The sequence below is a fragment of the Oryctolagus cuniculus genome, chromosome 12, assembly GCF_051225735.1.
Source record: "Oryctolagus cuniculus isolate XC-2025 breed Fujian yellow rabbit chromosome 12, ASM5122573v1, whole genome shotgun sequence".
In the NCBI taxonomy this organism is placed as follows: Eukaryota; Metazoa; Chordata; class Mammalia; order Lagomorpha; family Leporidae; genus Oryctolagus; species Oryctolagus cuniculus.
The window spans coordinates 40868258-40883402 of record NC_142878.1 but is presented as its reverse complement, the minus strand read 5'-3'; the positions used below and the strand labels follow the sequence as shown (position 1 = coordinate 40883402).

General features: G+C 45.0%; 1 protein-coding gene across 18 annotated transcripts in view; it reads right to left on the bottom strand.

The window, feature by feature from the left end:
- Positions 1–11970, bottom strand: part of SNX6 (sorting nexin 6) — a 61257-nt gene extending 49287 nt beyond the window's left edge. For 4 of the 18 annotated variants that reach the window (XR_016217893.1, XR_016217890.1, XM_089309787.1 and 1 more), the window contains exons 1-4: positions 11933–11970; positions 11729–11779; positions 3648–3752; positions 1521–1631 (exon numbers count right to left, since the gene is read on the bottom strand). Coding sequence is in view for 6 of the 18 variants with exons in the window: in XM_051822760.3 (XP_051678720.1) it covers positions 1521–1631; positions 3648–3752; positions 11729–11779; positions 11933–11938 (273 nt within the window). In the remaining 12 variants the exon portion in view is untranslated. Of the gene's footprint in view, positions 1–1520; positions 1647–3647; positions 3753–11728; positions 11780–11932 lie in introns of all 18 variants that reach the window. The other 14 variants (XR_016217894.1, XR_016217891.1, XM_089309786.1 and 11 more) reach the window with 5 other exon arrangements.
- Between the last annotated feature and the right edge of the window lie 3175 nt (positions 11971–15145).

The following is a 15145-nucleotide window of genomic DNA, read 5'->3' as shown; positions in this document are numbered from 1 at the left end:
CCTATGAGAAAATAAAGCAGTAAAAAAGTATCATCAGACAAAATCGGGGTGGAGGGAGTATAAACAGAACGGGAAAAGAACACACTACTGATTATACACCAAAATCTGAGCTGTAGAAAGAAAAGGGGGGAGGTGGGCTGGCGCTGTGGGTGAGCCAGTAAAGCTGCTGCCTGCAGTGCTAGCATCCTATATGATCGCAGGTTCATGTCCTGGCTGCTCCACTTCTGATCCAGATCTTTGGCATGGCCTGGTAAAGTTGTAGAAGATGGCCAAAGTCTTTGGCCCTCTGCACCCACATGGGAGACCTGGAAGAGACTCCTGGCTCCTGGCTTCACAATGGCCCAGCTTTGGCCGTTGTGGCCATTTGGGGAGTGAGTCAGTGGAGGGAAAACCTCTCTCTCTCTCTCAGAAAAGGAAGGGCAAGTGTTGTGCCACAGCAGGTTAAATCACCTGCGATGCCAGCATCCCATCTGAGTGTTGGTTTGAGGGAGAGGTGCTCCACTTCTGATCCAGTTCTCTGCCAGTGCACCTGGGAAGGCAACAGAAGATTGCCCAAATGCTTGGGCCCCTGCCACCCACGTGGGAAACTTGTTAGAAGCTCCTGGGTCCTGGCTTCGGTCTGGCCCAGCCTTGGCAGTTGCGGCCATCTGAAGTGTGAGCCAGCAGATGGAAAATCTGTCTTTCCCTCTCTCCCTGTAACTTTGCTTGTCAAGTAAGTAAATTAATCCAAGAAAGGAGAGGACAGGAGAGCAGAACAGAGAGGAAAGAAAGGAAAGGAAACAAATAACTGAAAAAAGGAGTAGGCAGCCACAAGAATGGAAACAGAATGAGGTCACAGTGATTTCAAGGAAACCAAACACAATTAAATTTTAGAAATCTGAACATAGAGGTCAGCGGTGTGGTGCAGTAGGCCCATATGGATGCTGATTCATGTCCTGGCTGCTCCTCTTCTAATCCAGGTCTCTGTTATGGCCTGGGAAAGCAGTGGAAGATGGCCCAAGTCCTTGGGACCCTGCACCCACATGGGAGATCCAGAAGAAGCTTCTGGCTCTTGGCTTTGGATCAGCCTAGCTCTGGCCATTGTGGCCATTTGTGGAGTGAACCAGCAGATAGAAGACCTCTCTCTCTGTCTCTCCCTTTCTCCATCTGTAATTCTATCTCTCAAATAAATGAACACAATCTTTAAAAAAGAAATCAGCATGGTCAACAGCTGATGTAGGATAATCATCTATTCTTAATTACAGTATCTGAAGCATATTTATATTAGATAACCTCTTAAGGTCCTTAATTCCTTAAAACAAGCCTGTTTTAATTCTAACAGTAAGAATTTCAGTTTATATAAGGGAGCACAACATATCCACAGACTCAAACATGACAAATTAAGATAAAAAGTGATAGTCAAATATATTGGCATTTTGAATCATCTTACCAGCTCATTAAAAACACTCAAAGATTTCAACACATTAGAGTATGTAAAACATTACCAGAAAATGAGTTTAAAACGAAACCTCAAAACTTACTATGTAACCTGCGTAGTCTTCATTTTCAACGAAGGAATCATGAAGCCAAATAAATTCCTCATGTTGTCGAACAACAGAAAACTCATTCTGCTTAAAATTTGGCAACGAGCTCTGCAAAGATATGCTCTTAAGTAAAAGTCAAAATTACACTAAGAAGCTTTTAATAACCAATTTATATCTCAGCATTTTTGTAAAATAGTCTTACACAAAAGACTATCATTGCCTTTAAACTCTAATATAAAAACCCTAAGATACCCAAGCAAAATTATCCTCAGATCTCTATAAAAACTGATTGAGAGGCATTTATTAGATAGTACTGCCAGTACTTAAAAGTTATCCTATTAATAATATACATCAGCATTGTGGTACAACTGCAGTGCTGACATTCCACATGGACACTAGCTCAAGTTCTGGCTGCTCCTCTTTCCAACCAGCTCCCTGCTAACTCGCCTAGGAAAGCAACAGACGACAGCTCAAGTACTTGGGCTCCTGCCAACCACGTGGCAGACCTGGATGGAGTTCCTGGCTCCTGGCTTCAGCCTGGCCCAGCTCCAGCCATTGCAGTCATCTGAGGAGTAACTGAGAGGATGGGAGATCTCTGTTTCTAACTTTGCCTTTCAAATAAATATTTAAAAAAAATTTTTTTGAAAAGCATAGTTACAGAGAGGCAGAGAGAGAGAGAGAGATAAGCCTCCTATCTGCTGGTTCACTCCCCAAATGGCCGCAATGGCTAGAGCAGGGCCAATCCGAAGTCAAAGGCCAAGGCTTCTTTCAGGTCTCCCACCCAGGTGCAGGGGCCCAAGGACTTGAGCCATCATCTACTGCTTTCCCAGGAACACAGCAGAGAGCTGGATCAGAAGTGGAGCAGCCAGGACGAACTGGCACCCATATGGGATGCCAGCACTGTAGGCAGCAGCTTTACCAGCCATACCACAACACTGGCCCCATAAATAAATCTTAAAAAAGAAAAAAAAAATCAAACTCAACCATTCAAACCCAGGAAAATTTATTTGCAATCCAAAAATGTACCCAAGAGCTGAAATCTAATAAGGTAATTTGTAAATCAATAATTTGACTAATTGGGGCTGAGTTCTAGACTCCTGCCTTTGGCCTGGCCCAGCCTTGGCTGTAACAGCCATTTGGGAGAGAACAAGCAGATGGAAAATCTCTTTACCTGTATCTCCCTCTCTCTCACTCTGCTTTTCAAAAATTTGAGGGAGAAGTGGGCAAAGCCGCCACCTGTGTGCCCACTTCCCATATGGACACCGGTTCAAGTCCCAGCTGCTCCACTTCCAATCCAGCTTCCTGATGGTGCACCTGAGATAGCCCAAACCCTGGGCTCCTGCCACACCTATGTAGGAGACCCAGAGGAAGCTCCTGACTTCTGGCTTCGAATTGGCCCAGCTCTAGCCATTGCGACCATTTGGGTAATGGACCAACAGATGGAAGATCTGTCTCTGCCATTCTCTCTCTCTTTCAAATAAATAAACCTTTAAAAAATAATAATAATTGACTAACTGAAAGAATGTAACAAAACTGAATGTTACAGTAGAACATATTAACAAAAATCTAGAGAACATTAAATTTACATTATGTCTAGGTTCCATGAATTATTAAAAGGTTAATCTTAAAGTACATTTTCCTAAAATATTTTGTTAAAATAGCAACGAACTATAAACTAGAGTACTGTTTTTTTCCTATTATGTTCAAAACTCAAGTTCCCAGGCTGGTGTTGTGGTGTAATAGGTTAAGCTGCTACCTACAACACCAGCATCCCACATGGGCACTGATTTGAGTCCCAGCCGCTCCACTTCATATCCAGCTCCCTGCTCATGAACCTGGGAAAGCAGCGGAAAATGGCCCAAGTCCTTGGGCCCCTTCTCCCATGTGGCAGACCCAGACGAAGCTTCTAGCTCCTGGCTTCAGCCTGGCTGTTGCACCCATTTGGGGAGTGAACCAGCAGACGGAAAATCTCTCTCTGCACTTCCCTCTCTCAATCTGTAACTCTGCCTTTCAAATAAATAAAATAAATCTTCAAAAAAGGTCAAGTTCCAGTCAACATAATTCTATACTTAATATTAGCACAATAAATACTTAAATAATACAAACTGCAAAAACCACATTTACCTTTGTATGCACAGTGAATTTGACTTTATCTCTCTCACTAAGGGCATCGGAAATGTCCACCTGCAGGGCAGCATCACTTTGAAGATCTACATTTATTGCTTTAAGCTAGAAAAAGAAAATAATATTCCAGTTAAAGTTCTGTATACTTTTACATAACTTCATTCTTCTCCCAGACAAAAATAAAATGCAAAAATAACAAAAGGAATCTTTTTAAAAAGATTTTATTATTATTTATTTATTTGAGAGGGAAAGTCTTCCATCTGCTGGTTCACACTCCAAATGGCCACAATGGCTGGAGCTTGGGCAATTCCAAGCCAGCTTTTTCCAGGTCTCTCACACAAGTGCAGGGACCTAGCACTTGGGCCATCTTCCACTGCTTTTCCAAGCCATAAGCAGAGATCTGGATAGTAGGAGGAGCAGCCAGGACACAACTGGCACCCTTATGGGATGCTGGCACCGCAGGCAGAAGCTTAGCCTACTATGCTACAGCACTGGCCCCGAAAAATACTATCATAAAATAGTCAATGAATGACTGTAGGTGCCAGCGTTGTGGTATTGCAGGTTAAACCACCACTTGTGCAATGCTGGCATACCATAACATGGTGCTATTTTGAGTCCCACTACTCTGCTTCCAATCCAGTGTCTTGCTAATGCTCCTGGGAAGGCAGATGGCCCAAATACTTGGGTTCCTGGCTTCAAGGAGTGTACTAGTAGATGGAAGGTCGATGTCTCTCTTTCTGACACTCTGCCTTTCAAATGAATAAATACATAAATCCTTAAAAAAAAAAAAAAAAGGCACCACCAGCAATGCCAGCATCCCATATCAGAGCACCAGTCTGAACCCCGGGTACTTTGCTTCCTATCTAACTTCCTGTTAACATGTCTGAGAAGGCAGAGGAGGATGCTCCAAGTGCTTGGATCCCTGCCTTCCATGTGGGAAATGAGGATGCGGCTCCTGGCTCTTGGCTTTGGGCTGGCCCAACCCTAGCTGTGTAGCCATTTGAAGAGCGATAACCCAGCAGATGGAGAATCTCTATCTTTCAAATAAATAAATCTTTTTGAAAGATAATAAATAAAACCAACCATCTTACTATCTACCATCTACTCTTGCTCTTTCCCTTATGGTCTGCATTTTCTCTTCATTCTATGTCCAGCCCACGTACTCAATCACTAGACCTTGTTAATTCTCTCTCTTAAATATCCCTTTATTAACTTTCCTTCCTCTTCCACTACCTTAGTTCTACCTTCATTTCTCATCTGGACTGTTAATATAGCCTGTTAACTGGCTTGTTTTCTGAAATGCAACATCAACCAACCCACTCTCCAAATCAGAGTAATCTATGATGTTATCTCCATTGGTCCTGTCTTTCCCAGCTTAAAAATCCCCTAGTATTTCCCACTGCATGGAACTGTTGTCATTATGCACTCTGCATTCTATTTGTACTAGCCATTATCTTTGTAACTCCTGGTCTGGCAAAAACAGGCTCTAGAAGGAATCACATTACCTACATAAGCTATCCTCTCTGCTCCCTCTCCCCTGACAGCCTACAAAATTCCAAATCAACATTTAAGGCTTAGCTCATTTTGGTGATAGCATGCTGTTAACAGCCCACACCCTAGAGTCTGACTGCTCTGTTAGACAGCAGTTCCTACTAGCTGTATGACCTTGGGAAAGTTACTTAATCTCTTTAAACCTTAGTTTTTTTTTCAAAAGTAGGGACAGCAGCAGCTACTTTCTCGGGATTTCAGAATTGAGTTAATACATGGAAACAAGCAATTGCTGTGATAAGTGTGTTCACCATTACGTCTTCACTACTGCCCTTTACCTCAAGGTTGAACACACTCTCATACTCTCATGGGACTTTATCACAGGGGATTATAACTCCTTCACTACAATGTGATGATCCAGGCTATCCTCAGCCAACACAACACATTTTTATTCGAAATAACCATCAACAGAAGTGAAATGTGTTTAAGATAAATGCTGAATAGGCACAAAAGAAAATGTAATCATCTAGGTTAAGTCTTAAAAGTTCAATTTCAAGTGAAAGAAGAGGCAAAGAGGAAAAAAGCACTCCACAACACTGCAAACATTATAGTGCAGAAGTGGGGGTAGACATCTGGCCTAGCTGTTGGGACGCCCAAGTCTCCCAGCTCCAACTCCTGATTCCAGCTTCCTGCTAACGTGAACCCTGAGAGGCATGGTGATGGCCTGAGTGGGTCCTGTCACCCAGTTTTCTGGCTCCCAACTTTGGCTACTAGGCCATTGCAGGCATTTTGGAAATAAACCAGTAAATGACAGCTCTCTCTCAATAATTTAAAAAAGTACAAAGATGCTTAGGCAATTACAAGTAGAATAGGGTATGGGTGGGGTGAGCACATTGAGAAATGAAATCAGCCAGAAAGAGTTATAAACAGTGTAAAATGCTAGTCTGAAGAGTTTGGATCTTATTCTAAAAGAATGGGTCCAATTAAGTCCTTTTGACTGGTGGTGCCATATGATTTTGTCATTTCAGTTATATAAGTAATGTGAAAGTTGGGTTAAAAAGTTGAAGATTGAAGACAGTGATTAATGACAGACGAGGAAAAGGGAAATGTTGGTTAAAGGGTACAAATTCTGTTATGAATAAGTTCTGAAGAACTAATATATAGCAATGGTGGCTACATTTAATAATAAAATTTGCTGAGAATACATCTCAAGTGTTTTCATACATATACAACCTAGGTAGAAATAAATAGCAAGGACTTATAACTGGGTAAACATTTCCCAGGTAAAATTAACTAACCTCAGTTGCTACACTGAGGATAAAGGATATGATTTAGAAGTTTCTTGTACAATTAAAAAAATGATGCCACTAATGAAGAAAAGGAATACAGAGGGAGGAGTGAGGTTAGGAGTCTAGGAAAAGGTGTAGTTACTCCATCTAAAGTAATTTTTTAAATAAATGTATTTAGATTGAAATCAAATGATAAAATTATGCCATCACTCTGGCATGCACTGCTCTTATTTAAAAAACACACTGGAGCAAAATGTGTCCAATTCAAAGGGTTCATTTGAGGGCAGAAATTACAGTGCACTAGATTAAACCACTGCTTGGAACGCCCACATCCCAAACTGGAGGGCCAGTTTGAGCACTAGCCCCTCTGTTTCCAACCCAGCTTCTTGCTACTGTATCCTTGGAGGCAGCAGATGATGGCTCAGGTGGTTGGCTCCTGTCTCCTGCAGATGAGTACTGGATGGGGTTCCAGGACCCAGGCTCAGCCTGGCCCACACCTAACTGTTGTAGGCACTTGGGGAGTGAACAAAAGAATGGGAGATCTCTCTCTTAAGTAGATCAAAATAAACAATTTTTAAAAGGGTCCATTTACTAAATAATATGCTACTTTCATTTGTGGGCGAACCTATTATGTAGAGGTGGGGCTTAAGAGATCAAAAGATGGCCAATATCAACACTGTATAGTCTTTTTTTTTTTTTTTTTTTTTTTTGACAGGCAGAGTGGACAGTGAGAGAGAGAGACAGAGAGAAAGGTCTTCCTTTGCCCTTGGTTCACCCTCCAATGGCTGCCGCGGCTGGCGCGCTGAGGCCAGCGCACCGTTCTGATCCGATGGCAGGAGCCAGGTACTTCTCCTGGTCTCCCATGGGGTGCAGGGCCCAAGCACTTGGGCCATCCTCCACTGCACTCCCAGGCCACAGCAGAGAGCTGGCCTGGAAGAGGGGCAACCGGGACAGAATCTGGTGCCCCGACCGGGACTAGAACCTGGTGTGCCGGCGCCGCAAGGCGGAGGATTAGCCTAGTGAGCCACGGCGCCGGCCAACACTGTATATTCTTAAAAGTCTGCCTTTTTAGTTTCTCACCAAACAGTATTTTCTTAGGGCTTGAGGATTCTGTTATGATTCAAACATCACAATGAAAATTTAACACTGGTAAAATATTTATTTAAAACTACTGACTTTAATTTTGCTTAATTGCTGCTTTATGTGAAATGTTTATTGCTTCTGATCGTATGATGTCCCCTTTGCAATTTCTATCAAATATGCACTTTATGCTTTTCTCTATCATGAATTCCTTTCTTTAAAAAAAAAAAAAAAAAGATTTTATTTATTTATTTGAGAGGTAGAGTTATAGACAGTGAGAGGGAGAAACAAATGGCTGCAACGGCCAGAGCTGTGTCATTCTGAAGCCAGGAGCCAGGAGCCTTTTCCTGGTCTCCCATGTGCGTGCAAGGGCCCAAGGACTTGGAAGACACATCTCTCTCTATCTCTCTCTGCCTCTGCCTCTCTGTAACTGCTGTTCAAATAAATAAATAAATATTAAAAAAAAAAAAAACTAAGAGTGCAACGCTTAAAAGTTCTAATTATGGCCATCTATTTCTATGACAACATATCCATCATAGCTAAGTTATATCCATATAAGTTAAACTTAAAACAGACCAGAGAGCTCTGTTCCTGAAATGAAGAAATAGCAGAATGGCCGGCACCACGGCTCACTAGGTTAATCCTCCGCCTTGCGGCGCCGGCACACCGGGTTCTACTCCTGGTCGGGGTGCCGGATTCTGTCCTAGTTGCCCCTCTTCCAGGCCTGCCCTCTGCTGTGGCCAGGGAGTGCAGTGGAGGATGGCCCAAGTGCTTGGGCCCTGCACCCCATGGGAGACCAGGAGAAGTACCTGGCTCCTGCCATCAAATCAGCGCAGTGCACCGGCTGCAGCGCACCGGCCACGGCGGCCATTGGAGGGTGAACCAAGGGCAAAGGAAGACCTTTCTCTCTGTCTCTCTCTCTCACTTCCGCTCTGCCTGTCAAAAAAAAAAAAAAAAAAAATTGCAGAATAACTCCTTAAAGCAATAATCAAACCTCACTGTACAACAGTGGTTATTAAAGTAGCATGATGGAAGATCGATCACTCCTCTCTGTAACTCTGTCTTTCAAACAAATAAATAAATTTTTTAAAAGTATAATTAAAAGAAAAGTGATGCTTGTTAAAAATGCAGTTATCTGCAATTCTCTCCATCCCAAGAGACTATGATTTAGTAGCAAGGGTGTGGGCCCCAGAAACTTTTCTTTCCTCCAACACCCCAGGTAATTCTGATGCAAGTATTTCAAGGCCACTTTGGGAAACACATACACACACTTGCTCTGATGTCAGAAAAATACTTCAGGGGTCAGCACTGTGGCGTAGCAGTTTAAGCAGCTGACTGCAACGCCAGCATCCTCTGTGGGCGCCAGTTCGAGTCCTGCCTGCTCTACTTCCAATCCAGCCCCCTGCTAATGTGCCTGGAAAAGCAACAGAAGATGGCACAATCCTGCCCCGTATATGGGAGACCCAGATGAAGCTCCTGGCTTCAGGCTTCAGCCTGGCCTAGCCCTAGCCATTGTAGCCATTTGGGGAGTGAACCAACAGGCAGCAGGTAGATTTCTCATTCTCTGGCTCTCCCTCTCTAACTCTGCCTTCCAAATAAATCTTTAAAAAAAAAAAAAGAATAGAAAGAAAAAGAAAAGCAGTTTAAAGTCCACCTTTCCCACTCATTGCTATGTGGCCTCTAAGGTTTGGATTTCTCATATGCATAAGGAGGACTTTGATGGGTCAGAAGATAAGAGAGAATAATGAAACATTGCTTACACAGTGCCTAAAACAATGCCCAAAACAGTGTGCAGGTAAAATTATTATTGTGACTCATCCAACTCCACAAGACAAAAATAAGGATGAACTAGATATGTGTATGTATTTATGATGACCTTTTTTTTTTTTAAAATTATTTGACAGAGTTAGACATGAGAGAGAGAGACAGAGAGAAAGATCTTCCCTCCGTTGGTTCACCCCCTAAATGGCTGCCACGGCCAGAACTACGCCAATCCAAAGCCAGGAGCCAGGTGCTTCCTCCTGGTCTCCCATACGGGTTCAGGGGCCCAAGCACCTGGGCCATCCTCCATTGCCTTCCCGGGCCATAGCAGAGAGCCAGACCGGAACAAGAACAACCAGGACTAGAACCCGGTGCCCATATGGGACACAGGCAGAGGATTTACCAAGTGAGCTATGGCACCGGCTCCCACGATGACCTTATAAAAGCCTTCAAATTCATTATTATTTTCCATTTTCACATTAAAATTTTCATATACACAGTTCTACCAGAATTTATGGTCAGGCATATTCTTTATCTGCCTTTCCATTTAATTTTGTAATACACAAAAATGTTTCTAGACACATAAGTGCCTCCCTCTCCATAAGCAAGTCTTACCAAAGGCATAAAACCATGAATACAAATATTCACCAGAACATACCCTACTTTTCACATCACCAGTGTAAATATTCAACAACTTAATACTTTAACTGAACACTAGTTAGATTTAATACAAAGCAAATACTGTTTGCTTTTCCTGGTAGATCAGAAAAATAAAACACAAAGTCATTATCTTAAAAAAAAAGCCAAATTCGGCAGGTGCCATGGGTCTCTTGGCTAATCCTCCACCTGCAGCGCCAGTACCCCGGGTTCTAGTCCTGGTTGCTCATCTTCCAGTCCAGCTCTCCACTATGGCCCAGGAGGGCAGCGGAGGATGGTCCCTGCACCCGCATAGGAGACCGGGAGGAAGTACCCGGCTCCTGGCTTCAGATCCACGCAGCGCCAGCTTTAGGGGCCATTAGGGAAGTGAATCAATGGAATGAAGACCTCTCTCTCTCACTGTCTATAACTCTCTCTATATATCTCTCTCACTGTCTAACTCTGCCTGGCAAAAAAAAAAAAAAAAAAAAAACAACTGATTTATGCAGCATCTCTGCTCTTTAAACTTTGATAGAGCTCATCTCTTACTACAAACAGCACCATTATCCCACAATATTTTATCACCTACCAAAAATCCACTAGAAGATGCACCTCTCACATTATCTAAGACAGATAAGTAAAAGCAAAACAGAAAGCTAAAGTATAGCCGCTAAATGTGAAGCAATCAGGAGACTGTGGGGTAGCACTTATCGTATATCAATATTTTCAAGTGCTCACTTGTACAAGGCACCAGACTTCAGACAAGGCAAGTGGGGGGGGGGGGCTGAGAGAGAAGAGGAAGGAGAGGGAACACAGCAGGAATGCCCTTTCTCACGTGGAGTACAACCTACCTCCAAAAGGCCAAGGGTAGAATGGTGATTACTAAGGCCTAGGAGGTGAGGGAAAAGGAGAATGTTGGTCAAAGGGGACAATCTCTCAGTTATAAGCTAAGTTCTGAAGAGCTACCATACAGCATGGCAACTACGCTGGCTAACTATGTACTGTATATATGAAATTTGCTGACAGTAGGTCTCAAGGGTTTCCCTACACAAAACTAGGAACTAGGTAAGGTGATGGATATGTTAGCTTGATTGTGGTAGTCAGTTCACAACGTACGCATAGTACCAGTTACATACCTTAAAAACATACATTATTACTTGTCAGTTACATCCCAATAAAGCTAGGAGGGGGAAATACAAAACTAACAGACCCTACACTACAAAACATGTGTTTTGTTTTTCTTTCTTTTTCTTTCTTTTCTTTTTTTTCTTTTTTTTTTTTTTTTTTTATCTTGGGAAAAGTAAAGGTACTGTAGCCTACAAGCTCTTTTGCAAAATCTGGTAGGACACTGGAGAAGAGTTCGGATTCGGCGACTGCAGAAAATCATTGCAAAGGGGGTAATTTAGAATAAGCTCCTACTCTGTTATGCGAGAGAGGTAAGAGAGGGTAGGAGAGGGTTTGAGAGGTCTACACTGGCAGAAAACCGAGGATACCGCCAGGAAGGTGTGAGAAGTGGTTTTCGTGGTCCCAAGTGGCCAGGGTGGGGGCGTTCCAGCTCCGGTCGCCACCCGCACGTCCCCTGCTCCCTGCCCTGGGCGGGGAAGAAGGGCCACAGGAGGGTTCGAGCCCGGTTAGGGGACAAGAAAGAGGCCGCGGCCCCCCGGGAGGAAGGGCTGCAGGAGGGCGGGGCGCGGTGCGGCGAGGAACCCGAGAGGAGGACTCTGGGCAGGGGGTGCAGCGCGGCCGGGGACCCCTCCCCACACCACACCCGGGGGGCCTAGACAGAGGAGGAAAGGTTCCGCGAAGAGAGGAGGAGGCAAAACTTACTCCGCGGTCTTCCTCAGAGAGGAAGTCGGGGCCGTCGTCCAGGCCTTCCTGCTGGGTCGGCAGGTCCGGCGCGCCGGGGGAGAGGGTGGGATGGGGGAGACACAAAGGGAGACATTAGTGCCAGTCCGGCGCGGTCCCCGCGCCCGCCCCGCGCCCGCCGCCCCCACCGCGCGCCCGGGGCTCCGCGCCGCGGAGAACACCCACCATCATGGCTGCTCCGAGGCGAGGGCCAGCGCAGGCGCGCACTGCACCGCCAGCCGAAGGCAGCCGGCGGCAGCGGCGGGGCGGGGCCGGCGGGGCGGGGCCCCGGAGCAGCCCCGCCCCCGCCCCGCCGCCAGAGGCCGGGGTCCCGGAGCGGAGGAGGGGCGTGAGCGCCGGTGTACAAGGTCGACCGGCTCCGGCCCGGGAGAGTCCTGACCTAGGTGGCTGAGGTTAGCTCATAGCTGGCCGGCCCTGGCCGTTCGGCCACCTGGGGAGCTGTCCAGTTCCCTTGCCTTGAGGGCTCCAGCAAGAAACCATGCCCTCGCCCTCCGGAAGCCACAATAAATCATCTAGTCTTTGTGTTGAGCCACACGATAATTAATCACAATTAATACCGTTTTACCTATGGAAGTTGCGGGAACCAAGGACCTTTACACAGTGAGCAGTCAGGGGCTGTAATCAAGCTTTTACTGCGGGCGAGGTAATAAGTACCTCAGGGTTTGGGGCGCTAATGAGTGAGCACTATAAAAACGAGCTGTTCTCCTTACAAGAGCGTTCCTTTCCTTTTTACCAAGAAATTTCCCCAGGCCTTCTCTGTCGGATGGCTCCACACAGGCATCTGCAGGCACTTCAGACAAGATGAAATCATTCCGAATCCCTGCCCCGCCTCGCCTGCTACACACACAATCCCCGTGCTTCCAGTCAGTTCATGACATCAGCTTCTTCCAGTGTGCAAGCCGGAAACCTCAGTGCTGTTCAGACCTCTCCTCTTCCTCGTTCCCCACACTCCTACGATGGATTCTCTTCTTAACCTTTTGCATTGATCCCATTTTCCCTGCTTTCCACATTAATTACTGTTGGCATTCTTGTCTGGAGCTTTGCAATACTCTCCTAACTTCTTATTTCCCAAATCTTTCTCCTCCATCCTACACGCTGCTGCCAATATTCCATTTCACAGGCAATGATTATGCTACTACTTGTTCAATGATCTTTCCAAGTCTCCATTTCACAAGGGGGCCTACTCAGCCAGCAATGTTTTTAAGATTTCTTTTTATTTAATCAAAAGGCAGAGTGACAGAAAGAGAGAGGGAGAGCTAGATCTCCCATCTGCTGGTTCACTACCCAAATGGCCTCATGGCCAGGGCTGGGCCAGGTCAAACCAAGGAGCCAGGAGCTTCATCCTGATCTCCCACATGGATGGAAAGGGCCCAAGCATTTGGGCCATCTGCTGCTGCTTTTCCCAGGCATTAACAGGGAGTTGGATTGGAAATGGAGCAGTCAGGACACAAACCAGTGCCCATATGGGATACCAGCATCACAGGTGGTGTCTTTACCCACTGGGCCACAATGCCAGCCCCTAAGCCAAGAATTTGAGGCCCTCTGCATTTGAATCTCTCCTTTTGCCAGGCGCTCCAGCCTGTCTTATTGAATTGAAGTCCTCAAAACTACCACATAAGTATTAAATTTACTAATATTTCCATGAGACAGGCTTGTGGCTTTCATTTTGTATGTAAGGAAAACTGACGCATGGAGAGATTAAGAAACTGTCCCAACAAAGGTTACGGTCTAATATGATAGGGAGGGGGAACTTTAGTTTTTGTCTTTTGTCTCTTGTTTTCCAGGGCATTGTAATGATTACAAAAGTAGTCTTTCTCACTAGGAGTCATGAGGCCTCATGTGGTGCTTGTGCAGAATGAAATGTCAGGAGGAATGTTCTAATAATTCATTACTAATAAAAAAAAAAGTGCCAATATGGGACTGACATTGTAGTGCAGCTGGTTAAGCTGCCACTCACAATGCTGGCATCCCATGGGGAGTGCTGGTTTGTGTCACCTCCCCCTGTCCCCCAGCACTAATGGGCCTGGGTAGGAAGCAGAAAATGGCCCAGCAGTACTTGAACCCCTATCACCCACAAGGGAAACCCAGATGGAGTTCCTGGCTCCTGGCTTCAGCCTGGCCCAGCCCAAAACAAACAAACAAACGAAGATCCAGTCCTGTTCAGATATATGTTCTCTCATTTTTTATCATATACCATTATTTAACTGGAAGATCTAGGCCCTACAGAAGAAGGACTAATAAGAGTGTAAATCTTGGGCAGGTGTTTGGAGTGGCAAAGTAAGCTACTTCTTGAGACACCCACATCTCGTATCAGAGTGCCTGGGGTGGAGTCTGCATCTTCTGTTCCAGCTTTCTGCCAATGCACCTGGGAGGCAGCAGGTGATGGTCCAAGTACTTGGGTTCCTCCATCCATATGGGAGACACAGATGGAGTTTCTGGCTTCTAGCTTTGGTGTGGCCTAGCCCCGGCTGTTGTGGGCATTTGGAGAATGAACCAGCCAATAGAAGATCTCAATGTCTCTATCGTTCCCATTTTCTCTGTCATTTCATCTTTTAAATAAATAACCAAATATCTAGGGTCGACATTGTGTATGGCGGTTAAAACCATCGCCTGTGATGGCAGCATCCCATATGGGCACCAGTTCCTGTCCTGGCTGCACCACTTCCAATCCAGCTCCCTGTTAATGGTCTGGAAAGCAGCAGAGGATGGTCCAAGTCCTTGGTCCCCTAACACTCATGGGAGACCTTGATGAAGTGCCTGGCTCCTGGCTTCATTCAGCCTGGCCCAGCCTGGGCCGTTGCACCCATCTAGGGAGTGAAGCAATGGATAGGATATCTCTCTGTCTCTCCCCCTCTCTCTGTAACTTTGCCTTTCAAATAAAATAAAAAATAAATCGTTTAAAAGATTATTCAGCAGAACTTGAAATATCATTTTCCTCTCTTTAAATTTTTAAACATTTGAGATGCAGAGAGAGAGCACACACAAGTATAAGAGCTCTCCCATCTGCTGATTTACTTCCTAAATGCTCCTGACCACAGTCCTGAGCCGAGAACACCATCCAGGTCTCTCCTGTGGGTGGCAGGGCCACAGCTACAAGTCTTTCTTTACAGCTCTTTGTAGCACTGTGCCTTTTGAACTGTAACATTTAATGTTAGTGTTATCTGTTAATGTTTTGTGTGGATGTTAGCTATATATCAATCATGTATTTTCAGTCTTATTTAAATATCCACAGGTTTAAAAATGTTTCATTGTGGATAGAATAGTGAATCGGTGCTCTTGGAAAGCAGTATAATACTATGCAGTCAGAAAGATATTTGTGTCTAATTCTAGGTATTTACCCCAAAGAAGCAAGGGAAACAAAAGTACATATACAAAGAT